Source organism: Melopsittacus undulatus, chromosome 3, assembly GCF_012275295.1.
Source record: "Melopsittacus undulatus isolate bMelUnd1 chromosome 3, bMelUnd1.mat.Z, whole genome shotgun sequence".
In the NCBI taxonomy this organism is placed as follows: domain Eukaryota; kingdom Metazoa; phylum Chordata; class Aves; order Psittaciformes; family Psittaculidae; genus Melopsittacus; species Melopsittacus undulatus.
The window spans coordinates 27,782,466-27,809,434 of NC_047529.1; the positions used below are offsets into that span (position 1 = coordinate 27,782,466).

General features: G+C 40.7%; 2 protein-coding genes across 3 annotated transcripts in view; one reads left to right on the forward strand and one right to left on the reverse strand.

The window, feature by feature from the left end:
• The window catches only part of ROCK2 (Rho associated coiled-coil containing protein kinase 2), a 97,612-nt gene extending 96,620 nt beyond the window's left edge, over nt 1–992 (forward strand). For both annotated transcript variants that reach the window (XM_034060807.1, XM_034060808.1), the window contains one exon: nt 5–992. In XM_034060807.1, coding sequence (XP_033916698.1) covers nt 5–8 — 4 coding nt within the window. In that variant the 3' untranslated portion in view covers nt 9–992. The remainder of the gene's footprint in view (nt 1–4) is intronic.
• A 4,288-nt stretch (nt 993–5,280) lies between these two features.
• SLC66A3 (solute carrier family 66 member 3) lies at nt 5,281–15,727 on the reverse strand. Its single transcript, XM_005143304.3, has 7 exons — nt 15,503–15,727; nt 13,019–13,101; nt 12,498–12,567; nt 11,865–11,922; nt 10,542–10,662; nt 9,018–9,059; nt 5,281–7,204 (listed from the first exon to the last, which is right to left on the reverse strand). Exons 1-7 carry the CDS (start codon nt 15,643–15,645, stop codon nt 7,116–7,118), a joined length of 606 nt encoding a protein of 201 aa, XP_005143361.2. The 5' UTR covers nt 15,646–15,727; the 3' UTR covers nt 5,281–7,115.
• Between the last annotated feature and the right edge of the window lie 11,242 nt (nt 15,728–26,969).

Consider the following 26,969-nt stretch of genomic DNA (forward strand, 5'->3'; position numbering starts at 1 on the left):
TCAGCTAACTGCTTTCCGTGAATGCAGACACAATTCGAGGTGATAATTTTCTTCCTGTTACAGCAAGACTGAAACATATCCCAAAATATATTAAAAATATATATATTTTCCTGAGAGATTGTGCTATATATATCAGAGGTTTACATTTTTGCTGCAATATAAATTACTAATCTCTGAGGGTTTTCCTGTATTTCCCTGAGTGACTGATCAGAAGAGGAATGGTTGGTAAATAGTAAAAGGATATGTTAGGTAACCTTTTAAAGTCTGTTCCACAAAAGCTTTCTTGGCAAGACACATACACTACATTTCATAAAAGGATCGAGAGGAATGAATATTAAAATGGAAGAAACTGACTTTTCAGCTTCCGTAAAGATGCCACCAGCATGTCTGCAAGAAGAACAGGAGGAAGATCCACCACAGTGATATAGACTGCATCTGTAAGAAGTGACCATTATACTGTGTATATATATTGTACTGTAATACTGCAAGAGGGTTTTAAAAATCTTTCCACTTTATTTTTTTATGCTTATTAATCAGATACCGTTACTTATTGCAGTTGCAACTATGCACTTGTATAAAGCCATAATGTTGAAGTTTATATCATTCATACATGTCTATCAGAAGCTGCATGTCAGTGTTCAGCAGCTAGTACAAGTTTGAAGTATATACTAGTTTCAGCTACATCATCATGGGCAGTCCTGTTTTACCTGTCTAATTGCCTTAATTTAAATTTCTTTTTCCAAGTTTTTTGCCCATTCTGTTTAAGGAAAAAAGAAGGTTTACCAGCTCTTAGGATGCAATTTTGCTTTGTGGCAGAAAAAATAGTGCACTATTTTTACACCTAGTAAGCATATCAACGTCAGCCTATTTTGAATGTATATCGACTGGTTTTAAGGGTGGAGGAAGTGTTGGTTACACAACATCTGATACCATTGGAGTAACCTGACCATTTGCTTGTACATGTAACTGCTCATCCAGCCCTTTTTACGAACCTCAATATTAATTATTGACTTATATTAACCCTCATTAAGTGCTATGAAACTTCATTTTGCCTTGTTTTTGCATACTCTCCTAGATGTGTTTTTTATTTCTGGAAAACAAGAAAAGAATCTGTGACTATTTTTACATTTCACAACACAATAGCCGAGGACCGTCACAACCTTTAAGTAAAACATACTGTAGGTGTATTTTAAACTTTTAAATCTGGTTCTCTAGCACATAGCTGTAGGCATAGATAAATATTCCAGTAGTGTGTCTGGAGAACTGATAGCTGGGAAGAAAAGGCCTCAGAGGCACTTCATCTGACTTTTTTTTTTAACTTGGAGTTGTACAAAAAATATAATTTATGTGGACTCATTCATGATGTGTTCATAATTATCCCAGAAAATGCATGTTTTATACAACTACAGTATGCGATGTTAAACAGATTGACAGTAAAAAAGTGTAGTCTCCTATTTGGTCTCTTTATATATATAAATATATATATATTTAAAATATATATATATATAAAATATTGTGTGGGAGTGCAGTAATTTAAAATATGATCTAACACTTCAATGAAGGAGGACATTTCACTTTAAAAATTGTTTGTTTGTATTTTGTTTTAAAGAGTGTTGAAATGTTTGGAAGGATAGGACCATGATTTATTTAACACTATCATGAAAGGTGGACTTGGAAACACTGAAATACTGAAAACAAATAAATATATTTACATTTTGTAACCTCTGCTACAGTTCAGCTTAACAGAGCCAGAATGTATTCAGTCTTCTATTTATGCACTCGCAAAGTAAACTGTTGTTTGTGAGTTCTGAAATTCAAAACTAGAACTTTCGTACCGTTTCTGTTAGGTATTATAACCCAGCGCACAGCTACAGTGTTTTTTCCCTGCTTGTTTTGATTTACAGAAGTACGGTATATTTTTAGGCAATGCAGATTTGCATAGAGTACAACATTAAAAATGTATACAGTAAAACTGTTTCCATTCACTGAATGCATAAATATTTTATATATATATATATATATATATAAAAGTTACATTGTGGGAAGTTCTATCCTTTTCTGAATTTGAGAATATTATATATATATTTTTAAATAAACTATTTGAGTAAGGTAAAATAGTTCCTGAACTTGAGAAGCTGGTAATTAATTGAAGTATTTAAATATATAGGCAAGTGCTTTGGCAGATACGGGAAAGGCGAGGGTTGCTCAAAAGGAAGCCAAGCAAAGCCTGTGTGTGGAGGAGGCACAAGCTCCTCAGGAGCTCTTTTGGCAGGCCATCAGGGGCTGGGGCTGTTGCGCTTTCTCTTCGTGGCTTGCCCACATGTACTGTGAATCCCTGGGGCCCTGTTAAACTGGTCATTTTAGGAAATGTACTGTATTACCCTATTGTGGCACTTCTCTGTTCTCCTTCATGCAGTTTGTCCCAAAACGAAAGAACAGCATGAGCTGTGTTGAGCTGCAATGTAGAGATTATTACGTGAATGGTATGATGTGCCCGAACCTTTTGCCTTCTCGTTTTGTACCTAGGACACAAAAGGGCAGCAAAGCTGCTCTTCTGTTCTTACTTGTCCTGCTCGGACAAGAGCTTCCACCTGCTGATCTATGGAACGCAAATAACTTTTAAGCATTAGTTCCTCAAAATGACATTGTTTCTTTATTGTCCAGTCTTTTTATTAAAGTCTTTGAGCGAAGAGCATACTCCTGAACTAAGCAATATTTATCTTAGTCACTGATGATTAAACACTTTTTGTAACAGGGCTGTCCCAGCAAAAGTATGATGCAGTGTAAAAACCTGCTTATTTTACCCTGGTGCAAAGACTGGATTTTTTTTCCGGGACAGAGATGGTGCTTGCCTCGAACAACTTCCAAGGTAGGATGGGACAGTTGACAACTTTAAGGTGTCTATATGCCTGGTCTTGCTATCTGGCAGGAAGCACCCGAGGTCCCTCTGGACTCGGGTCTCTGAGGTTGCCACGGTCTTACAGTTGGATCCAGCACAAGCGATGAGCTGGCATGTTCTTGCGGTGATGCTTATTGTGACTCCCAGAGACCTATTTGACCTCAACAGCCATCATCTCTGAGAACTCTTTTAAGTGTCTTAGAGAACTCTGGCTCACAATCAAGAAAATTAAATTCAGTACAAACCAAGAATTTAATAATAACCCTTTTTAAGGGTTTTTTCTGCTTGCTTACATTACAAACTGGACATCCTTAAACCATTATTAGTGATGAAGGTAATGTTTCATGTTCTGCTTCATATGAATAATTTCATGTTCTGCTTCATATGAACCTCAAATATCAAAGAATCTGGAAAGGAATAAAACAAACCAGCTTGAAAAGAATTAGCAGGGAAGTAATTACTGTTTATCATCATAGAAAAGACATGGCTGGGAAACCACCTAATTTAAACTGATTGCCACATCTGTGTAACTCTTCTTTTGTAATAGCTCTTCCTGTGGGCTCTGAGGTGTTATTTCCTTTTTTCTTTTTCCCTATTATATATGTCCTTAAATTGATAATGATTGTTCAGTGCAGGAAGTGTCACTTTACCTCATTTAAAGGAGTAAATGAAGACTTTCTACACATTAGATGCTGTTTAGGACCTTTTAGCTAATTTTGAATGACTTTCTCCAAAGAGTCAGCCCACTTTAAAATCCAGTTTTGAGCTCTGTCAATTGAGTTGTGTGTCTGTCTCCCCACTGCATTCCTTTCTGTCATACTGTAGTAGTTCGGTTGGCAGAATTGGGCTATGGAGCAGCTATGTGCACAGCACAAGGCAGTGGAAAAGGCTCAAGGGTCAGACAGGGACAGGGACTTCCAAGGAGTCCAAGCACTGGCATCTTCTGGATTAGCGTAACACAAGGAACAGGTATGTCTACATGGTGTTACTCTGCGCAGAGTGCTAAGCGTCACAGAGGCCCATAGGGTAGGGGGGAGGATGGGTTTGCATTTGTCTGCAACATTCCTGTTCACTGAGGACAGTTCAGAAATAGGCTTTTGGGAACAGTAAACTGTACATGTTTTCCACTGTCTGCAGCCTCACTTTCAGACCAGTAACCTGCCATGTATGGAATCATGCCCTCACTCTTTTTGGGGTAGTAAGTCTCAGGATAAACATTTTGTCTGACTGTTAAACAGATGTGTGGCTCACTACAGCTTGTAGCTTACCAAATGCAGTTGCAGCTCATCGTATTCATAGCTGGAGATATTTGAGGTTACCTGGTGGTCTGCTCTAGAGTTCAGACGTTGTCTTCCACTGTCAAGAACACTCACACTGACAGTCCTGGCAGGACTCACACGTTCTCACCAGGACAGGAAAGGCTGCATTACCTTGTGAGCATGTTGTGAACCAGTGCAGGGAGATACTGAGGGTATAACCAGGCACTTGAGCAGGACCTGCCACTGGGGACATGTCACCTCCTGCCCTGGGGATGACAGACACTTCCTGCCTTACCCACACTGCAGTAAATCCACAGTGCTGTCTGGCCCTGCCTGCCTTTGGGCTGCTGCTGCATTACGTGGCAAATAATTTGCTGTGCCTGCCCCAAGTTTAACAAGATTTACCCTCCCCATGTGTCTTGTCCTTTAACCCAGCCATGGAGATTACGGTTTATGTACTGGAAAACCACAGGGGCTCTGTTGTCTTAGGGCTTGCCCAAGACTTGAGCATATGTCTGCCTTTCCAAAGTGACAGAAGTTGTTCTCTGGGGGAAAAAAAAAGTGTGTAGAACTTTTGCTACCTTCTGATTTGTTCCATATCTCTTGCAGCTTGAATGAGAACTTGTGGTCCAGCTTTCCAAGTCCACAAAATTACTTTATGTTAAGCTTGTGAATACCCCAGCCTTGTTTCTTTTCCTCAGTCTTTTTTTCGCACAGGTCTCTAAAATGCTTTATTCAAAATATGTCAAGTGTAGAGAAGTTTTCTTAATTACGTTTTCAGCATTTTATAATGAAAAACAACCAACTTGGAGTGCTGATCCTCAAACTGAAAATGGAGGTCTTCAGTTTGCTACAGCATCATTCAGGAGTACAGAAGATGTCACAGAGAAGGTTTGGACTTTACACAAATCTTTATCAAGAAGAGGCTTTAATTAAGAAAACAAGATGGGAAGTGTTTTTCTTTTCAGATGCTGCAGCTCTTTAGCATTTTGCAGGTTGAATGCACAGCCTGATGTTTCAAGTATTAAGGTGAAAACTGCCAATTAATGACCCAGAATGAGTATTTAATTTTCTGTCCATGTACAGAAACAAAAAATAAATGCAATGAAACAACTGTAAGAATTACATTGATCAGTCATGAAGAATAGCATTTATTAACAAGACCTGGAAAATACATCACATGCCACCTGCCACCATTTAGACCACTTCAGATACCTTACACAGCTTTACTAGAATCAGTAACAGGATATTTGCAGTTACTCTCTCAACCAACATAGAAGCATTCATACATTTTACTGGAGCAGTGAAAAATGTTCCTCTTTGAGCTTGCTCTCAAGAATGTGAGATACGTGAAATCATGTCCGCAGACACATCTCTTCCCACCACCTTACAGAGCAGCTGTGCTCTCTGATGGTGAGGTTTTGGTCTGACTGTGGAGTGTGCTCTGGCACAAACAGCTACTTTTGCTGTTGCAGGGGAGATTCCCTTCTTCCACAAGAGTCCTGTGATTCAGGGTCTTGCAAGGAAAACCTGCCTCAAGCGACATCAGTGCAGTCTGTCACTAGTTATCAAGGGTGTCAGGATCAAGGGTGCCATGATTTTAACCTGTCAATCATCAATAATAGTGTAAGAACTCTTGAAATGCCTATCTTTTCATTTTGGAAAATGAATTTTGATTGTTCTCCAAACAGTCAAATTGTTTGGAGTTTTGACTGGAAAGGCATTACTTCCGAAAGCAAAATCTGTTAATAGTTCTCAGGGTTTTCTTTTTACCTTTATAAATATCATAGAATCATAGAATAGTTTGGGTTGGAAGGGACCTTCAAAGGTCATCTAGTCCACCCCTCAGCAATGAGCAGGGACATCTTCAACTAGATCAGGTTGCCTGGAACCACATCTGGCCTGGCTTTGAATGTGTCCAGGGATGAAGGCACTCACATCCATCACCTCTCTGAGCAGCCTGTGCCAGTATGCATATTGATTAGCATCTGCAGAGTAAAAATTTAAGTGAAGCCTGTACGTTCTTCAGCAAACTTAGCACAGACAGGCTAAAAACAGAGCACAGAGCAGTATCTTAACTGTCAACCACTAGGGAGGAATCAATGCTGCACACCTAAAAGTGCACGTGCGGCTAGGCCACTCTCCATAGGGACTGCATTTAGGGAGCCTAGGTATTGGTTCAGGAATTCCTGCCTTAATGCAGTTTTTAACACTGTTGTTTAAAGTTTCATTATTTACTACACACTCTAGTCTCTGCTGTTCCCAAAACAGTATATTCAGTGAATGAGAGGTTGAAAAATTAGAATTCAGAGCTCAGGTTTTACTCTTACCCTAATCAAAACTGGGTGTATTGAGGAAAATGACTAGGTATCCTGTGTCAGCTGTACAAACTGTGCTATTTGTTTCATATAAGCACAACAGTCCCAGCTGGATTTGTGACTTAGCACAACACATTTAGAACTTGATTTTGGATTTGGCCTTGACTTTAGTTTTCTTCATCCTAAAATACAGATAGTTAATGCTGAACTAAGTGAGCTGCTTGCAGGAAGACAAACATCTGTTGTTTTTCATACTCCCAGCAGATGAAGAAAGATGAGTTGCTATGTTGGTGCAAAATTGAAGAAAATTGCTTATATGTAACCAGGGAGTACTGAAGTGATACAAGAATATATAAACATCTAAATATCAAATACCTTGTTCATTTAGAAAAAAATCCCACAGTAAATGTGATACCAGTGAAGCTTGTCTTAAATGACGAATAAAAGTATGCTGCTTAAATTAAGTATCTTAGCAGAATTATTTCTAAGAGAAAACAAGCATGACTGTACTGAGTACGCTTAGGGATGAATATCAGGCTTAAGAGAGAGAGGGAGCTTCCTCGACCTTTCTTCTGTTGTTTAACCTTAATTGTGTCAAGGGTTTTGATGGTAACTGTGGTATGTGCTGAGGAGTGTCTTCTAATCAGTCTTTTTAGTCTTCCTGTAGCGCAGGATTGTGGCTGTGACCCAAATATTGAGAATGAGCATGGTTATGAAACGGATGAGAACTAAAAGGGGGAAAAAAAATAACCTTGTAAGCATAAATCAAAACATGTCAACTGTGGTCATTTTCAGAGGACAAGCTGTTTTCTAATCTTCATTGGCCTGCAAATAGGCTGGGTCCCATTCTGCAGCTCTTTTCAGTCAATTAATTCAGGAACTCAGAAGCAATCTGAGTAAATACAGCAGAGGACAGCATTTAATATTTAAAATTTATAGCTAAAAATAATATGCTACAGTACCTTTAACAGTGCAAGTCTTGAGTAGCCTCATATAAATGTATATTTACATCAAAAATTAAACTCAGTTTCAGCTTATGTGCCCTTTATAACTGTGCGTGTTGTTTATAATAAAGGGATTATTTTGTAATGTCATCTGTTCGTTTAGACTTTGGGGAGACAGGAAATACTTGTATCTGTCTGATTTTAATGAGAGGAAATCTGACAACTGAGAAAAAAGCAGGTTTTTTAACCAAAAAAAATGTCTCTGCCTGTGAGTGCACAATTGGAAGTGTAGGTATTGCTAATACCCATTTGATTATCTGCAGTATTCACAGAAATGTGCACAAGATTTATTTTCAGAAATATGTGATACTTGACAGTTTCATACACTTGTATGAAACCAAGACGAACATGTCAAAGTGTTCTAAGTTAAATGGAAACATTTCCCATTAGAGCAGCACAGCATCAATATTTGCTGCCATCTTTTCCAAGCCCCAGTACATACTGTGCTGAGTTTTTAAAAGCAGCTGCAACCAGAGCCAGCTTTTTACATTCAGGATGTTTTTCTCCCTTCTCTCCTCCCCTAAATACACCTCTCTTGCTTCTCATTGGTGTGTGTAGCTGTGGGCAAACTGAAGTTGATAACCGATGTAGACTAAACATCTGCGCTGTGCATTATGCCAGTTTTTTGGTGAGCCAGTTAACTGCCTGGGCCCACAAACTCTTCTTCTGGCAAAGAGAAAGCAGCAAGCTTAGGGGTGGAAATGAGTGACTGAGCCAGGGACTTCCTTTTCCTGAGGAAGAGCCACTTTAACTGCTTGTAAAACCACAGCCTTATTGTGCTGCAGTGTGCTGCTTAAAAAATAAATACATCCATTCCAGTGATGTTTCTGATTAAATACCAGTTTTGAACCAGAACAAGGGAGGACCAAATAAAGTACAATGTGATTTTGTTACTGGTCTTACATCCACCACATCTTGTTTTGAACCACTTACTGAAAAATCTGCTGCATTCCTTAGCTCCTTCAGTTTTGTCAGGATGGTAAGCAGCTGTTGAATGAATCTGCTTTATGACGAAGGCGGATGCAAATTACATACTTTAAGCCAGTTTTTTTGTATCTTACCAGCCTACTATTTCATTTTCAGCCTGCAATGAACTTTCTGAATGTGCCTAAAACTATTCATATATTAAGAGTTATAGAACTTTAGATTTCTAGAAGAATTCTTTATTGCACAAACCCCACAATAAGAAAAAGAAGCACTTACTAACACTCAATTATTACAGTTTATGTTGTATTTTACTAAATTTATTTCTGTATTTAAATATTAAAGGTTTTTAATGATTTATTCTGCTACTTTCATAATTAAGTTGAATTGTAATGCTTTTACTATTTGAAAAAAAAATAATTGTCACCAAGTGATAAGCATAAGCAGGTTTGTTTGCTTTCCCCAGGTATTTCACTGATGTGTAATCCTGTGCTCCTTTCTTAGCTTTAACTTCTTCCCTCACAGTGCTAGTATACCAAGTGCATGGTTTGTTCTTCTGAGACCAGATAACTGCATTACCTTCGAAAGACAGGCAATTCCAGACTTTACTCACCCCCGAGATCATTTGTAGTCATTATGGTTGTAAATATCCTTGCTGTAAATTGAATGAATTCTTATCAGTGTATTAGATATGACATGTTTATACCCCCAAAAATTATGAAATACCTGTTTTTCAATAGAGGATAATCTTGTATAATACTTGCATAATAATTACACTGTAGAGACATTCCCACTTTTTGTGCATAACTGTTCTAGCTTCAGAGATCAAGCTCTCAAAGCTGTGTGACATTGTATTAATGGTCTTTTTTTTAACGAGAAAATGACTGATATAATTAGAATTTTCTGTCTATCTCACTGGACTGCATGTGGGCAGAGTTTACTGCTTCTCTTTCTGTTTAGCTCTCTCCTCTGGTAGCTGCTACTGAGCTACACCCACAACCAAGTTAGCATGACTTGGCCATTGTCAATGTTCACATGACTGCTTTTAGGCTTCTGCAAACATGAGGAATCCAGCTTTCCTACCCACAACAAATCTAAGCATTAATTATTTCACATTTGCAGCGTATTAAAACCATTTAGAAAGTTCACTGCCATTGTTCAGTGAACATACCACAATTCATAATTATGTTTCACAGGGCAATAGATCCGGCATCACTGTTTTACAGTAAGAACATTATAAACCAGTTTTGCAAATGTGACAAAGAGACTTCTGACAAATAGCTGTAGAAAAACTGTTCATGCAGACCTCTAGCTAGTTAACACATGAACTGTACAAATCACTGTTCTTTGTATGTTCTTAAATTTGCCTCTGTTTAGAAACATTTATGCATAGTCACAGTATTAAAGGTATTTAGCAGTAACTGTGTATCTATTTAGGATCACAGAATAGTTACGGATGAAAAGGACCTTAAGACAATCTAGTTCCAACCCTCCTGCCATGGGCAGGGACACCTCACACTAAACCATGTCACCCAGAGCTTTCTCCAACCTGTCCTTGAACACTGCCAGGGATGGAGCATTCACAACTTCTTTGGGCAACCCATTCCAGTGCCTCACCACTCTCACAGTAAAAAACTTCTTCCTTATATCTAATCTGAATTGCCCCATTTAGTTTTGAACCCGTTACCCCTTGTCCCATCACTACAGTCCCTAATGAAGAGTCCCTCCCCGGCATCCTTATAGGCCCCCTTCAGATACTGATGACTTCTCAGAATTAGTGTTGTCCAACTCAAAATTTAGTACCTTTTCATGCTGGGTCACTGGTAATTTTATTAAATCCTACAACACTGAAATTGTTTCTTTGTAAAGACACTCTTTCAGTTATTTCAACCATACCAGGTTCTCTCGACAATATTTGCATGTTTTCTAAGTGAAAATGTCATTGGTGTCAATGATAAAACTTGATTTCAAGGCCCTGTGTTGTATCTGAGTCCCAGAAGTTGGCACTAAGGGAAACTCTATCAGGCAAGATTTTTACCTACTATGATTGGGTAAAGACCTACTGAATGAGGCATTAAGAGGAACGGATTTAAAAGAGGAAAACTCAGTGATTCACCCCAAGCTGCCCATCACTTACTTGCGCAGGTATATGCAGACATACTCCAGGTCAAGGCACTGACTTGTCCAGAATCTTTTGTCTGCCAAAGACACTGCAGCTGAGCCAGCTTACTGGCTGCACTGATGAATGTACACAAATTCTGAAAAGCAGATTAAAAAAAGGAGAAAGAACCTCTGTCTCTGCCATTGCACTACCTGAGTGTTTAGCTTATGGCTGTTAGCATGTAACTCACCAAAAGCCAGGACTAGGTTTTCATTTAGAATAAAAATATATATATGCTTTTTCAGTATTTGCCAACTCAAGCATTTCAGCTTCTTACTTATGAAACATTAAGCAAAAAATTAAAGTTGCCAGAAAAAAAGAGACCAATTTCTAAGGTACTGCCGAGAAAGAAACTCAAAGAGCACAACTGCTACTACTGTTGGCAAATGCTTGATAGAGGCAAATACAGTAAGAAGCAAACAAAGAAAAAAGCCTCTCAACCTGCTACATAAAACTGTTTATACAAGTTAGCTAAAATGAGAGCGGTCTAGTCTAAACAGCAAAGTTGTTTTAGACCATCTGTTACCATTATGTCTGGCAAACTAAACCATCAAAGAATGAGAAAACTGACAAGAATGTGTGGAAAATTAGGCCAATTGATGGGGAAAAAAAATTGAAGGGAACAGACTATTCACTCTGTCATCCTTTTGAGGGGGAATTTTGCAAAGGCAGCAGGTAGAGGGGACCTCCCCATGCCCGGATTTCCCTTGCAAGCAAGGATCAGTGTTAGGCTTAGAAGCTTTTATCCCCATTTTTATCATCTTTTGCATTAGCAACTCCAGTTCATCTCAATTCAACTTTCTTCTGATTAAAAGTGAAAAAAAAAACTAATGTACATAAGGCATTATCAGATGACAGTTTTCTTGCAAAATTCTAGGCCAAAAAGGAAAAAAGATCTTGTGAAATATTTAATATTCCCTATATCAAATGCTTTGACTGATGCTCTATTGCTTTCCTCTCGTGGTAAAGTTTACTAATCAGGATTATGCCATTAGGACTAAAGAGACAGTATTTTTTCACCAGCTTAAACCTTTGCTAGTTTTAATTAAGGCACCACAATTAAAAACCTTAACCTCAGAACATAATTCCACCCATCCACCTGAGTCTCTTGCCAGTGCTACTCACAGAAGTGAGAACCAGCTGTATTTGAAAACTGGCTGGTTGTTCTGAAAGCTAACCTAAACAATGAATTCTTCTAAGGACAAATATGAGAGATTTCACTGATAAAGATTTCCAGAAAAAAAAAAACAACTTTATTTCATATGAACACCTAATTTCAAATAGTCATGCAGTACTTACCAAGGCCAGGTCTATTATCCACTTCCGCAGGGTTATCATGTACCAGCCCCCCCAGAATCTTACATTATGTTAAGGTTCATAGCACTGAAAATTCTAGGATTCCAAAACTGCCTAGGGAATTAGATTATTTTAAACATCTGGATAAAATATTATTGAAACTTTGTAAGAATATACTATCTACATAAAACATTAAGCACTGCTTGAAACACTAAGTATTCTTATTTTTTACACTGTCTTTGGTTGAATAGTGCCTGGAGTTTCTCCAGAGCTGCTCCAAAACACAAGACTTGAGATTTAAATAAAGCCTCAAACACTGTTGTGTTCATCACAGCAAGTACAATCTGTGTGGGTAGGAATCCAAGAAAACAGATTCATCATTTCCACCCTGCATCTCTAGCAAAGATGGAAATGAAGAATTGGTCTTACTCCTTATCAGCTGTGGTACTTCTAAAGCACGTAAAGCTTATGTCTTGTAGATATTTTACTGTGATCCCAGAAATCAGCATGAAATGTGGAAGGGTGGCTGAAAATTATTTACAACAGTAGCACAAAACAAATTATGACATCATAGCTGCTATGTAAAGAACTATCAAACAAGCTACATACACCAAATCCCCAGATTTCAAAGGATACATGACTGCATAGAACAAAGCTTGTTTCTTGTTTCCATTGTAATGCAAAATAAACAAAAGGAGAATGACATCTGAAATAAATAAAAGATTGTTTGTCACAGAAGGGAGAAAAAGGTCCAAATGCACCAATGGGCACCACATCTATGGAAACTTGTATCTTACAGGGTTTTGGCTCTCAAATTTGATTGTGTATAAAATACTGCAAACTCCAAATGAAGTTTTTCTTAAGAGTCTGGAGTGTTTATAATGTTTTTCTCCCATGTGGAGTCACTGGGTAAAGGATGAACTTACACTGCAACTCCATGTATGTATTAGATCTTTCTCTTCTACCCAATAATCTATTTTCATAAAATTTATAAGAATTCAATTACACTGGATATGTTCATTCCCTCTATACCCCAACTCCAGCTAGAACTGGTCAGTAGATGGACATCACTGCACTGGAGTACTGCACCTACATGCAGTTCCTTCGAGTGCTGAATGAGCCCTGTTTTATTTCCAAAACATGGCTTAAAAAATTACCTTGTGCAATGATGATGGGATATTCCAGGTATGTCTGCAGGGGGTAACCATAATAGATCTGGTACCTCAGAAACACAAGGAAGCTGAACAGAGAGACACAAAACAGTGTGACTGCAGATCCTTCACAACTGCTTTTTTACTGGTTTGATTGTGCCAAAAGGCTCCAGATAGGTGTAGCACCTGCTGTCAAACTGATCAAATGAACATGAAGACAAAGTGCAAGGCTGATGATTCTATAGTCTACTTCTGTCACGCTCAAACAGAGTAAAATGTAGAGAGCTGCCCACGCTTCTTGTCCAGGTCTTCATGTCACAGTGTGTAAGGTGTAATTTTATTAATTACAACTGATGACAAAGAGAGACCAGACCTAGAAGATACCTTCACTTTGCAACTGCCTTGGCACCTCTGTGATAACTCTTGATTTCTTTATTTATGTTTGCAACTCAATCTATACATTCAGCAAGTTTACAGGAACAGAAAACATCTTCCAAGGTGTCTAGACCACACTGATTGCCCAGTGCAGCTGCGCTGCTTAGACTAAGAGCCTGTTCTTTACTGCATAAAACAAAGGCAGTTCACCTTCCTGCCATTCCACAATAAAGTAACTAGAAGGAATTTATTTTTATGATGTTTTCTTTACTTTCTTCAACTTTCATGCAAGCCCATGCAGACAGAAACTTCAAGGCTGCAGAAAAAAACAGAAAGGACTCTTAGGGCATAGTAAGGAAAAATTGATGGTTTCTAGTGTAGAAGGATGTAATAAGGAACTACTTGCCTTGTAAGAAACTGGCTTTTACAGAATTCAGAATTGAAAGATCAGAACTTCCTAGAAGCATTTAGGGTCAAATAAGACTCCTTGCCATCAGCACCATACTCCTGTGTCACTCCTCCACCAGGTCACTGCATACTGATTCTGCAGAACCACTCCAGTTTATACCAATAGCCCCAAAGCTCCCTGCAGCTGCAACACCACTAAAGGTTGTGGGATAAATAACCCGCTAAACAAACAAATAGTCCTAACAGAGGTTTAACAAAAGCTTTGCTGCAACTCTTTCAAAACAGTTCTGCCCAGAAAAGGTGCAGATCCTGCACTGGTGTGGGTACTGTGGTTATCACATAGGTGCTGAGGATATACTTACGGCTTCTCCCTGCTCTTCTGAAACATTCTTAAAAAGCCTTTCTAATGCACACCAACTCACGATTAATCTTAAAACGGTGCAACTGCTTTTTGGCTGGGCCAGGGAGATTAGTTACCTCTGCTGGAACTAGACTTTAGTTCACTACTCTGAGGTGTACTAAGGGTACAAAGCAACCACAAGGATTCAGTGCCATGGATAAATACAGGCTATGAACAGCCACAGCGGAGACCAAGACAATTCTGCACAGCTCCATGCAGAGAGGTGTCTGTATGTCCAGGCCTCTGCAGTGGCAGAGCTGGGTTGACAGCTGCTGTGCCCCTAACTGAAGATGAGGTACAGGTGCTTTAAGAAACAAAGGATAATTTTTCTGAGGTGAAATTTTTCTGACTAGAAAGCCCCTTTCCGGCTTGATGTGGACGGTGACATGTTCTGGCCATCTCTGTTCCTCAGTTCAGCGAACACAAGGCTCTTCAATGCACTTCCTCTCACATGCTTGTACCCACATTTGAATCACAGAATGGTTTGGGTTGGAAGGGACCTTAAATCTCATCCAGCTCCAACCCCTGCCATGGAGAGGGAGACCTTTCACTAGAGCAGGTTGCTCCAAGCCCCATCCAACCTGGCCTGGAACACATCATGTACATAAATATGCATGCACATGCACTTATTTCTCATTCCATGCAATCCTCTGTAAGCAAGATTTAATAAGCCTAGCCCATGTAAGCTTCTTACAGACTGACAAATCTTTGGAATTGGGAATGGTTTATAATTTTCTTAAAGAATGATTATGTTTTACATATTCGGATGAGAGAAGCCTGTCTAACTAGTACAATTACCTGCACAACATGGCACACGGGCCATTTAATAACCTAAATACATGACATAAACCAAACAGCAGGTGTTCACTCCAGCTATACTGGCTGTCTCACGCTGGTTTTGGGTAAGTTAAAAAAAAAGCCGAGTTTTCCTTTAACCAACAGCCCGGAAACACCTTATAACTGGAAGCTTATCCTCCAAAAGTCTGTACGCCCAGGGAAGACAGGATGCGGTCCATTCACATGACAGGCGAACCGGGAGGGGGCAGGCTCAGCGGAGGCCACTCGTGAGCAGTTTAAACCCGAGGAGAGCAAGGACTGCTCTGCGACCCTTTCACTCAGCCACTCATCCCACTCTTGAGCGTGGCCAGCGCTGCTCAGGCACGAACTCCATCACCGACTGCCGCCGCCGAGCGTCCCGCCCGCCGCTGAGGGAAGCCCTGCCGAGGCGAGCCCCAGCGGTCCTCCCGCCCCGCGCAGTGACGGCAGCCTCCATGTTGCCCCCGCCCTCCCCGCCGCCGCCGCCTTACCCGGCCAGCTCCAGCAGCAGGCTGCCCGTGCTAACCCCCCGCGCCGACCCTGCCGCCAGCACGGCTGCCAGCTGCGGCAGCTTGATCACGGCGCACACGGCCCAGGTGCTCCAGTGTGCCAGCTCCAGCAGCGTCGGAGCCATCCTGCTGCGCTGCACACCCGCCGCAAGCCGAACTGGGCAACCCGCGGTGCGGTGCGGGGTGTGGCGGGGAGCTCGGCCCGGCCCGGCCCCAGCCGTCATGGAGCGCTCATGGCGCCCGCGCTGCCCGGGGCATAGGGCGTGGGGCCATGGGCTCGGAGCCCGCCCGGCCTGCAGGGAGAGGAAGGCCGGGCCCGGCCCGGCAGCCGGCGTCCCAAGGTCGGCATCAGCCCCGGGCCTCGCCGGCCCTTGAGGGCTGCTCTTGGCAACCCCGGGGGGGCTGGTGCGGGGGAGTGCTTCCTGCAGCACCGCGGAGAGCGGTGGGTGCGGGAACCGGGTCTCCCGGATGTCTCCACGCTGCTGGCTGTGGGCCTGCCCTCAGGTCACGGTCCTCGGTGTAGGGGTCGAGAAACTATGAGCTCCAGGTTGAGAGTGTTGGCCCTGGACTTACTCTTTATTGCCTTAAATAAAAGCCACAAAACAGTAATCATCATATGCTGTGTTGGTTTAAACAGCCATGGGTTGTGTTCATCTAGGACTGGTGTTTGGCTCATGGTTTGGAGCTGCAAGCTGGATTTCAGTTTTCTAACCCAAAGTGGAGTCACCAGTGCTCCAGCTCCCATGGTGTCAGGGCACGCTGCGGTGCTGGTTCTTGCAGCAGCAGTGATGTAGTTCTGACAGCAGTGGTTTTAGTTGCACAGAAGGAAAGTTAAGCAAAATTAAATGTTCCTGAATGCTGGACTTGTCATCTTATCAGAGATGGAGCAACTTCACTGGAATGCACACCTACCCACCATACACAGTTATGCACAGAAATAATTAAAGCACAGTCTTTAAAGCTTCCGTACTCGTCAGTTGGTCAGAACTGAACAAGAGCAATTATCCAAGGAGTATGCTTTCGTATTGATCATGCACATACAGAATCTTGGCTTTTCATACCAACATATGGCTAGGACAACTCAGTGTCAAATCCATACCATTAACCAGATTTTTACCTACAGCATAATTGCTTTAACACGAGGGATTATTTTCAGGCATAGTGTTTCTTCCTTTTCATTTCAATTGAATTTTCATTTCTGTATGCCTGATAGTTCTTAGCACAGTTTAGTTTCAGCTCTTTTGCATTTCTCACAAGTTGTTTTCTGTTGTTTTGATAATATGATTTGACAAACCTGTTTGCATTCATTCCACATACCTTTTTGTGGTATTTTAAAACACTGTTTGATTTCTGAGTCATGCTGCCCTCTGTAATTCAGTCATTAAAGGAGACATTTAGAAATACATAAAATCTCAAAACTCTTGAAATAAATGCCCCCCCATACAGAATTTTAATTTAAAACCTGTTTCTGTTAGTATAATTAAAAACAATAAACTCCAAAGGAAGAAATGAAAATTTTAATACAAAAATTAAAGCTGTTCCAAGATCTTCTTGGTAAACCAAATTCTCAGCCTTGTGGAAGTGTTGTATACTCGAAATAGAGTGGAGTAATCCATTAAAGAAGATGAAGTTATCTCATTTAAAATGAGGTTTGGGGTGTAGTTGTGTTTGTCATTTCAGATAATCTGAAAATAAAACTATAAATACTTAAAGTTGTGTATTGCTGTGTGGACGCTGATCCAACAAGATGCAGTAAAAATACCAATAGTATGCACTGCCTTGTATCCTACTAGAGTCATCAACAAGCTGAACTGATCTCAAGCTATTAAGCAGGTCCATGAGCATTTTTTTCAGCTATTTCTATATTTAACAAAGACATGAAACATTAACTTCAGTCAGCATTTCAGCTTTTTAAAAAATACATCCTGCTATGCATTGCAAGCAGTCAGTTAAGCAAAGCGATTTAAAGATAATGTTCTACATTTTTTACTGGCCACTTCCAGTTAAGTAGCAGCTTGGGGAAGAAAGAGCCATCACAGTGCTGGACAGCCCCATTCAAGGTTATGACAAAAAAAAAAATAGAAGAGTATAAGAAATTCTTCCCATTCTGCTTATATTATTTAGTTTCATATCAAATTCCAGACTCTTTTACTTGATAAGTTGCAGAGGAATGCAGAACCAGTTTAAATTACAGTTCAGTGAATGATTTCATTACAATTGAATCTACAGCACAGATTGTCTGTTCACAGCAGGTGGGCAGTGGTTTAATAGTGTTGCATCTCAAGGAGGAATGCAAATGTTGATTCCCATTAAAAACAAAAAATAAAGAAGGAAAATAATCTTTCTGTAAGAATCAAAGATGGAAAGCCAAACCAGAAGTATTTTTTTCCAATAATTATGGCTTATCATAGTTGAGTTTTTAAGCAAAATAATGCCTTGAATTTTGTGGGTTTGCAAGGAATGCAGAATGCACTCTGGCTCATTATTTCCTCAGCCTTCCATGCCATCAGGGAATAGTTCACTTGATAGATAATTGGTAGTTTAAGCTTTAGGTTAACAAAAAGTTCCACAACTGAGGAGCCTGTGGGGATGGAGACAGCTCCTAGGAGATGTGTGGAGGAAGCCTGGGGGTGGACAGGGATGGCCAGGGACAGCAGGCTGTGGGAGTCTTGCTTATTTACCTTGAGAAGGGAGTGTGAACACCCTGTGTGAGCAGGGACAGCCTGGAGGTGTGTGTGTGGGGGGGGACGGGGGGGACGGGTTGGTGGGAGTTGAAGAACAGAGGAATTTTGATATATCAGCACAATTGCAGAATTGTGACCTCTTTGGGATCACAGGGACAGGGTGGCATAGCTCATGATGACTGCTGTGATGAGAGGATGCTGACTTGAGTAATAAGACTGATACAGAGTCATCACAAAAGGAAGGAGGGCTGAGAGACTTCCCACTGGCAGAATGACTGTTTCAACACTGATCGGAAGAACCTCCTCTTCCTAAAGAAGTTCAATGGATCCTTGCATACTTCATTTTTGAGGTTATGTTATACAAATGTGCATGGTAGAAGTGTAAAAGAAACACTGGAGGTTGCATGTAGTTCATTAGTTTTGCGTGCAATATGTTATATATGTATTTGTGGAAAATTGGAAACATGGCTGTATTTAACATTTACTTGATGTTAGGCTGAACGGAAGTATCACCAATGAAATGAAACTACCATAAGCAAAAAATCCCTGGACATTGTCGGCTCAGTGTTTGCTCTGTGAAATGTTTTATTCTGTTAACTGAAGGCCATTCTGGGTAATGGCACGTTATGTAAAATAATCAGATAGCTAAAAAGTAGCCCTTAAAGAGCCTAAAATATGAAACACAGACTTAAAAACCTAACCTAAAAGCCAAAGAACTGGAAGGAGCATAAGAGAAGGAAAATATTAACAAGTTTATACTAGGACTCCTTAAATGGGTTTTCATACTCAACTTGGAATTGTCCCTTTTATGCAGAAAATCTACATTGAGGTTGTAGCCCAGAGAAGAGGTTGAACTGTAGCATTTGGATCTGGAACTGCTATTGTTCTAGATCCATGCTTACCTCTGAATTACTCAAATAAGGGGCTTCAGTAAGAGTTGAGAGTGTGAGTACATTATGGCAGCCCTTTCTGACATCCTGGTGCATGATGCTTCCTGCATTCTTGCTAGATATCTTATGATGCTCCCAGATCTTGCCAGTGGATCTGCCAGCACTGAGGAATAGCCACAGTATGTATAATCATGCCTGTTTCAGTGAAGAAGATGTCTTACTGGGTCTGAAACACTGCCATGTACTGGTTTCACCCTGTGGCTTTTATGTTTTTCACTGGAAAACAATTAAGTAGCCCTATGGTAATACAGTGCTAGCAATGTGTCAGCATTCTGTTAAGTTTTGCTATAGAAGAGTTGATATAGATATTGTGTTTTCAGTCCATTTGGCTTTTAAGAAATATAACTGTGTTACTGCTAATAAGCACTGTAATAGTTACAGATGGTTCTGTGCTACAATTGTTGGCTTGGTCTGTTTCTCTTTCTGAGTAATACCTGTAGTTGAAATTAGAGTTACTGCATGAATACATTTGTTAATTCACAGATCACATAGAATACATCCAGTGATGATAACTGATCATTAGTGGATGGGGAAAACAGACATAGAATTTGAAGTGATCTGGTCAAAATCATAGAGTGAAACCCAATCTCATAATTTTTATAGCTGTTGTGCCTGTGTATTTGCAGATTACTTCTTAATGCAATTTTTCAGTCAGTATATGCCAACTGAAACTTTCCCCTGGGCATTTTCCAATTAAGAGACATTTTTGGCAGTTTTGCTCCATCAACCTGGCATAAAGGTCTTGTGCTTAGTTGAGGCTGTAAACCCTGATACTTGGAAGTTCCATTTAGAAGAACTGGTGGATACATACATCTTCTGAGAGAGTCTTTGAGAAGGTTACAAGCTGAAGTCAGTCTGTGGCATCTATGCCCTCTGACAGAAGAGGGCTGCGATTGACAGAACTGTGCAAGCACCTCTTCAGCCTTTGGCAGAACGCCTGAGTTTCTTGGAGAAGCATTTGTGTTTCAAGGAATTCATCCAAGCAAACATGGAGTGTTCTGAAGAGTGAAAAACATACCTGAGTTTTAAGAAAGACATCATGCTTTAAGAAAGGTTTATTGGTTTCTGTCTCATCAGGGTTTAGGGAAAGCAGCTTCAGGCCCAACAAGCAAAAAAGAAAAGCCCACTTCAGAAAACTGTTGTCTGCTCTAAGATGAACTTCAAGCAAAAAATTTTGTTCTATAGAAAGCAAACATTGTGAATGTGTATGCCAATGAATAATACATGCAAACATATGATGTCTGCACTGCCAGTATTGCCCTTCTAATGTTCATACATAATTTTCTTCTCCTATCCTTATTTGGAGATTTTACTGTTTATGTAGTAATTTCTGCAGCATGATGAGACCACTGTTGTAGGGAAAACCATGTAGTTATTTTGTTTATTTTAAAGTAATTTATCCTTCAAGAAGCAGTTTTACAGTTTCTAAGAAACACAGTTGGATTTACAGTTGTCAGTGATCTTATGAGACAGAACTTTATAGTTAAAATGCCAGCTGGGCATATACGAAGACTATGCTAAAAGTATGAGAAATACAGATCTATATGAACTTCATATGTTTTGTAAAAAGATACATTTTACACTTGTTTATCTCAAAATGAGAACACATAATTTGAAGGCACTAGAAACATTTATCCACCAAGTTTTAATTATGAGCAATCCTCAGAAGTCTACTAGACAAAGTATAATTAATAGAATAATTAATATAGCTACCCACTTGTGCTCTTTAACTAAAAGAAATACAGAAAGTTAATTGTCTAAATATATATAATCTCTTGTTTGAGATCTGGCAGCAAAAGGGAAGAAAGCTTCTAAAACTGGAGCACAAGTGATACATAACAAGAAATCTTTACAAGAAGCTTATAACACCATTTAATATCTACACAATCTCTTTAATAAACGGAATTTCCACTGATTGTTTACAGATTTCAGTGCTATTATCTCATCCAGTCTTTCTAAGAGATTCTGCTTATGTAAATAAGGATTGGTTGGCAAGGTTAATTATGGTGAAAGAAAAATGATTGTTAAACTTGAGATGAAAAAGGCATCCAGAGATTATCTTCTACTCACAGACGCGAAAGCAGTTTTGATTAGGACATTGGATTTTTCCAGAAGATCTTTTCTGTAGGTTGCTACATGTGGTAGAGAGATCCAACACTGGGTACCAGAGCAGGGCTGACTGCAGCAACACAGAATAATTTTCATTTCCAAGGGAAGTGTAATAATTGAACAAAATAAGGTGTCCGGTTCAACACGATGTTCCTATGTCACATGGATTATCAGATCTATTCCCCATGTGAAACTTCTGTTTTCTAAACAGGCACGTTCCTCTTAGAGATAGTCATTAATATGTCAAGTGCTTAAGAGCTGTTATTGATTTCAACAGGAAATAGGAATAAACGGAATTTTTTGGTATGAACAGAGCTACTCCTCTCCAGTGGTTGCTCACCTGTATTTTAGAATCAATTAAAATAATTTAATCAGAAAGTTAAGGTATTAGCTTAATTCTACATCAGAAAAGATAGTATAGTTATAGGTTGTCATGAACCTCCAGCCAGGCACAGAGCTGCATTTTCCAAGGTGCACACTTTGATGTGGATTTGTGAATGAATCACTTTATAGACAGGTAGGAACAGCCTCATGCTTGTAGGCTCTTGTTCTCATGGGGGACTTCAACCACCCTGATATCTGTTGGAGGGATGGTATGGCCCGGCACAAGCGATCCAGGACATTCCTCGATTGTCTGGAAGACAACTTCCTTCTGCAAGTAATAGAGGAGCTGACAAGGAGAGGTGCCCTGCTTGACCTCGTGCTCACCAACAGGGAAGGGCTCGTTGGAAATGTGACACTCCTGGGCAGCCTTGGATGCAGCTATCATGAGATGGTTGAATTCGAGATCCTCAGGACAGTGAGAAGAGTGTGCAGTAAGCTCACTGCCCTGGACTTCAGGAGAGCAGACATTGGCCTCTTCAGGAACCTGCTTAGTGAGGTTCCATGGGATATAGCCCTAGAGGGCAAGGGGGTCCAAGACTGCTTATTGATATTCAAGGATCACCTACTACAAGCTCAGGAGTGTTGCATCCCAACTAGAAGGAAGTGCAGCAGGAGGGCCAGGAGACCTCCTTGGATGGATAAGGAGCTGCTGAGAAAAATTCACAGGAAAAATGAGGCTTATAAAATGTGGAAGCAAGGACAGGTGGCCTGGGATGAATACAGGGATGTTCAGGAAGCTAGGGACCGGGTTAAGAACGCTAAGGCCCAGTTAGAATTAAACTTGGCTAGGGATGCTAAAGATAACAGGAAGGGATTTTATAGGTACATTGCAGAAAAAAGACAGACTAGAGATAGCGTGGGCCCTCTCCAAAAGCTATTGGGAGAACTGGCTACGCTGGGTTTGGAAAAAGCTGAGGTTCTGAATGACTTCTTTGCCTCAGTCTTCACTGGCAAATGCTCTGACCGCACCACCCAAATCTTGGGAGGCAGATGCAGGGACTGTGAGAATGAAGACCTTGGGCCCACTGTAGGAGAGGATCTGGTTCGAGACCCTCTTAAGAACCTGGATGTGCACAAGTCCATGGGACCAGATGAAATCTATCCGTGGGTCCTGAAGGAGCTGGAGAATGAAGTTGCTAAGCCACTGGCCATCATATTTGAAAAATCATGGCAGACAGGTGAAGTTCCTGATGACTGGAAAAAGGGAAATATAACCCCCATTTTCAAGAAGGGGAAAATGGATGACCTGGGGAATTACAGACCAGTCAGTCTCACTTCTGTGCCTGGCAAAATCTTGGAGCAGATTCTCCTGGAAGGAATGCTAAGGCACATGAAAAAACAACAAGGTGCTTGGTGACAGCCAGCATGGCTTCACTGAGAGGAAATCCTGCCTGGCCTATTTGATGGCCTTCTGTGATGTGGCTACAGAACTGATGGACAGGGGTAGAGCCGTTGATGTCATCTATCTGGACTTGTGCAAAGCATTTGACACTGTCCCACACGACATCCTTGTCTCTAAAATGGAGAGACATCAATTTGATAGGTGGACCACTCAGTGGATAAAGAACTGGCTGGATGGCAGCATGCAAAGAGTTGTGGTCAATGGCTCAATGTCCAGCTGGAGACCAGTAACGAGTGGTGTCCCTCAGGGGCTGGTGCTGGGACCAGTCTTGTTCAACACCTTTGTCGGTGACGTGTGCAGTGGGATTGAGTGTGCCCTCAGCAAGTTTGCTGATGACACCAAGCTGTGTGGTTTTGTTGATACGCTAGAGGGAAGGAATGCCATCCAGAGGGACCTTGACACACTTGTGAGGTGGGCTGATGCCAACCTCATGAAGTTTAATCATGCCAAGTGCAAGGTCCTACACCTGGGTCAGAGCAATCCCAGGCACAGCTACAGGTTGGGCAAAGAAAGGATTCAGAGCAGCCCTGCAGAGAAGGACTTGGGGGTGTTGGTCAATGAGAAAATGAACATGAGCCAGCTTCAGTGTGTGCTCACAGCCCAGAAAGCCAACCGCATCCTGGGCTGCATCAAGAGGAGTGTGACCAGCAGGTTGAAGGAGGTGATCCTGCCCCTCTGCTCTGCTTTTGTGAGAGCTCACTTGGAGTATTGTGTGCAGTTCTGGTGTCCTCAACATAAAAAGGACATGGAACTGTTGGAACAAGTCCAGAGGAGGGCCACAAGGATGATCAGGGGACTGGAGCACCTCCCATATGAAGACAGGCTGAGAAAGTTGGGGCTGTTCAGCCTGGAGAAGAGAAGGCTGCGTGGAGCCTTCAAAGATGCTGGGGAGGGACTCTTCATTAGGGACTGTAGTGACAGAACAAGGGGTAATGGGTTGAAACTTAAATGGGGGAAGTTTAGATTGTCTATAAGGAAGAAATTCTTTACTATTAGAGTGGTGAGGCACTGGAATGGGTTGCCCAGGGAAGTTGTGAATGCTCCATTATTCAAGGCCAGGTTGGATGAAGCCTTGGGTGAGATGGTTTAGTGTGAGGTGTCCCTGCCCATGGCAGGGGAGTTGGAACTAGATGATCTTAAGGTTTTTTCCAACCCTAACTATTCTATGATTCTATGATTCTGTGATAAGAATTTGATACACAAATCCTTGTGTATTTTGGCTCCACTTCAGGTATACCTACAGACCTTCCTGTTGTGATCTGTTGGACTGCAGTGACCTGTGCAGAGAAGTAAAGCTGAGAAGTCATGCAGGGGTGTATAAAAGTCTTACTGTGCTGTATACATGTAATCACTACAAGTACCTATTGTGGGAACTGCCTGGCATCTCAATGGGCACTTTTCCTGATTAAGGACACAGTCAGAACTACACTTCATTAGTAAAGGCTCCCTGAAATTGTTGAAAGAAAATTAGTTATTGCCGTTGATCCACGTGACCTAAGGATATGAATGTGCTCTTTGTGTTCTTGCGTGGCTGTCAGGAGGGCACTAGTCAAGCCTTTTAGGTGTGTGTGATTAAAAGAAAAAGGCATATCTAGACTTTGTGAAAAGCATTGGCTATAATTAATGAGACAAATTAGAAATATATTTTCTATCAACAAATTTAGGTGATTAATATTTATTTTAGAGGTGTGATCTATTTAAATCTGGTGTAACTGAAATAGGATTTTCTTCTTTTTCTTTTTGACTGTGTTTGAAAAACCAAGTTTGCAAAGTGTTTTTTGATTCCAACAACTCTGATGTAGTCAGAGAATTGGTGAAAAGCTCTTCAGATGGTCATTCAATTCATACACTAAAAGACAAGTTGTATTAAATATATCACTCTTGACGGATGTGTGTGTTTAACCTTCACACATGGAGATTCCTTGGGGAATCAATTCCAGTGTTGTATTAACCTTACCACTAACTTCCTAAAAAGTGAAAGTGATTCTGCCTTGCAGAAAATGATGTTTACTATTGTCTACCAGTCACGTGAAGTGCAGATGATACCTTTTCTCATTCAAGAGCTATAAATGTATCTAAAGACTATCTTCTTGCCAGACTGCTGTTTCTTCCTCAGATTAAAAACAATCTTTTTATTTTTTTTCTCATAAAACATACCTTTCCGTATTCCAGTTACCATCACAGCTTCTTTAGACTGCTTAGTGGCACACATTTTTAGGGTAAGACCCGGAAGGCCTTGCCCAAAACGGTGAGAAGTGCTTCAGCTGAAGCAAAGCCAGTGTGAAGTGGAGGGCTTAAATCATGCATTGCTTAGACCATACTCTTTCCTATATCCTCCAGTTTGAAGGAACTCTCTGGAAGAAGGATTCTCTGGATTCACACACAGAAAACAAAGTCAAGAATCTGAAATTTTTTAGTGACACTTGAAATTGAAGAGGAATTGTGTAACTTAGTGTCCTGATGTGGAGTGAGTGCCATCTGGAGGTTAGGAAACTTGGAGTTCTATCTGCTTTCATGCTGAAAAACAAAATCCCCATGCTTTATAAATGAGATTTCTTACATTAATAGGAACTTAAACCTAACAGATACTGGACATCTGCCACTCAATACAGAGTTTGTGACCCATATCAAGACTTGAGGCTGCTCAGTATGTCTCCGAGTAAGGCATGCAAGTATAATGATGCTCAATGTTATGCAAGCACCAATCAGTATATAACCTCTTGAGTGGCCTGTGTAGTTTTGGAAGATAATGCAGGGACAAGCAAAGGTATGATCGTCTCTTTCCTCTCCCTCTTTCAGATATTTGAAGACAAACCAGTGCCTGGTGCAGTTTTCAGCTCACAGGAGGGAGCAGAAAGCATTCTAGCTGAACAAGAAGATGACTTTTTCAAAAGCAGGTTCCTATTTGATGTCTCTGAACACAGATGTCTATCAGAATTCACGTCTGCGCTGACTGGAATCAGTCCACTTGGGCTGATTGCGTAATATGGTCTCCTTTTTTTAGGTAGCTTAGCTGTCATCTTGAAAGCCTTAATCCTGCAGTTCTGTGTGTGTTGGGAAAGCCAGGAGGAAAACCGCTTGGTGCTGTGACTTGAGTGAGTGGGATTTGGCTCTTCTTTCTACAGTGTCTTTTTTCCTCTCCTCTTCCCTCCACTGCCCTCCCCTCCCCTCGCCCTTCCTCTCCCTTCTGTTCCCCTTCCCCTTCCCTTCCCTTCTCTTTCCTTTCCTTCCTTTTTGTGTGTTTTGTTGTTGTTGTGGTGGTATTTTTTTTCCAGAGGCTGTTTGGGTGCTGACAGTGATCACACTTGTTTGTGCCACCACTTGTGCTTTTGAACTGCCTTCTGAGGTCTAATCATAAAAACAAATAGACTTAGTTGCAAAACATAGGTATATACATCTCAGGCTCAGTATGGTGAGAGACTGCTGCCTGTTGTGTCAAGGCAATGCTAATGGCTTCTATGTTGATCTCCACAGAGGATGAGCATGATCCTACAGAAGCTATATATAGTTCAAAAGGCCATATGTAAGTCATTATCAAAGTTTGCACCTATGTAATGGAGATGCACAGGTGAACAGGCTTCAGGTATTGCATTGGTTTAGCTTGATGTTGATTTCCCTGGGCAACCACAGGTTTTGGGAACTGTGAACCTGTTAAATTCAAGGTTGATGATCCTAAAAGTGTCAGACAGGTTGCTGAGCCAACACTCCTTCAGAGCAAAATGTGAAAGCCTACTTCCTTGTCAGTTAGTTCTCATCAGCTAAACCAGAAAAAGAGTTAAGGGAATTTGAGAGCAGCATTATCTAAAGAATCAAAAATTAAAATCAGTGTGAAAAAAATTTGTTCTCCTTTCCTGAGCAGGAAGGGGTGAAAAAGCACAGAACACATCTCACGTGCCTTAAATTTTATTATTTAGAGCAAG

Coding starts and splice junctions, on each gene's coding strand:
- SLC66A3 (XM_005143304.3), bottom strand. CDS start 15,645: ATGGCTCCGACGCTGCTGGAGCTGGCACACTGGAGCACCTGGGCCGTG. Junction 13,102..15,502: donor CTGCTGCTGGAGCTGGCCGG/GTAAGGCGGCGG, acceptor CTCTCTGTTCAG/CTTCCTTGTGTTTCTGAGGT. Junction 12,568..13,018: donor TCCCATCATCATTGCACAAG/GTAATTTTTTAA, acceptor TATTTATTTCAG/ATGTCATTCTCCTTTTGTTT.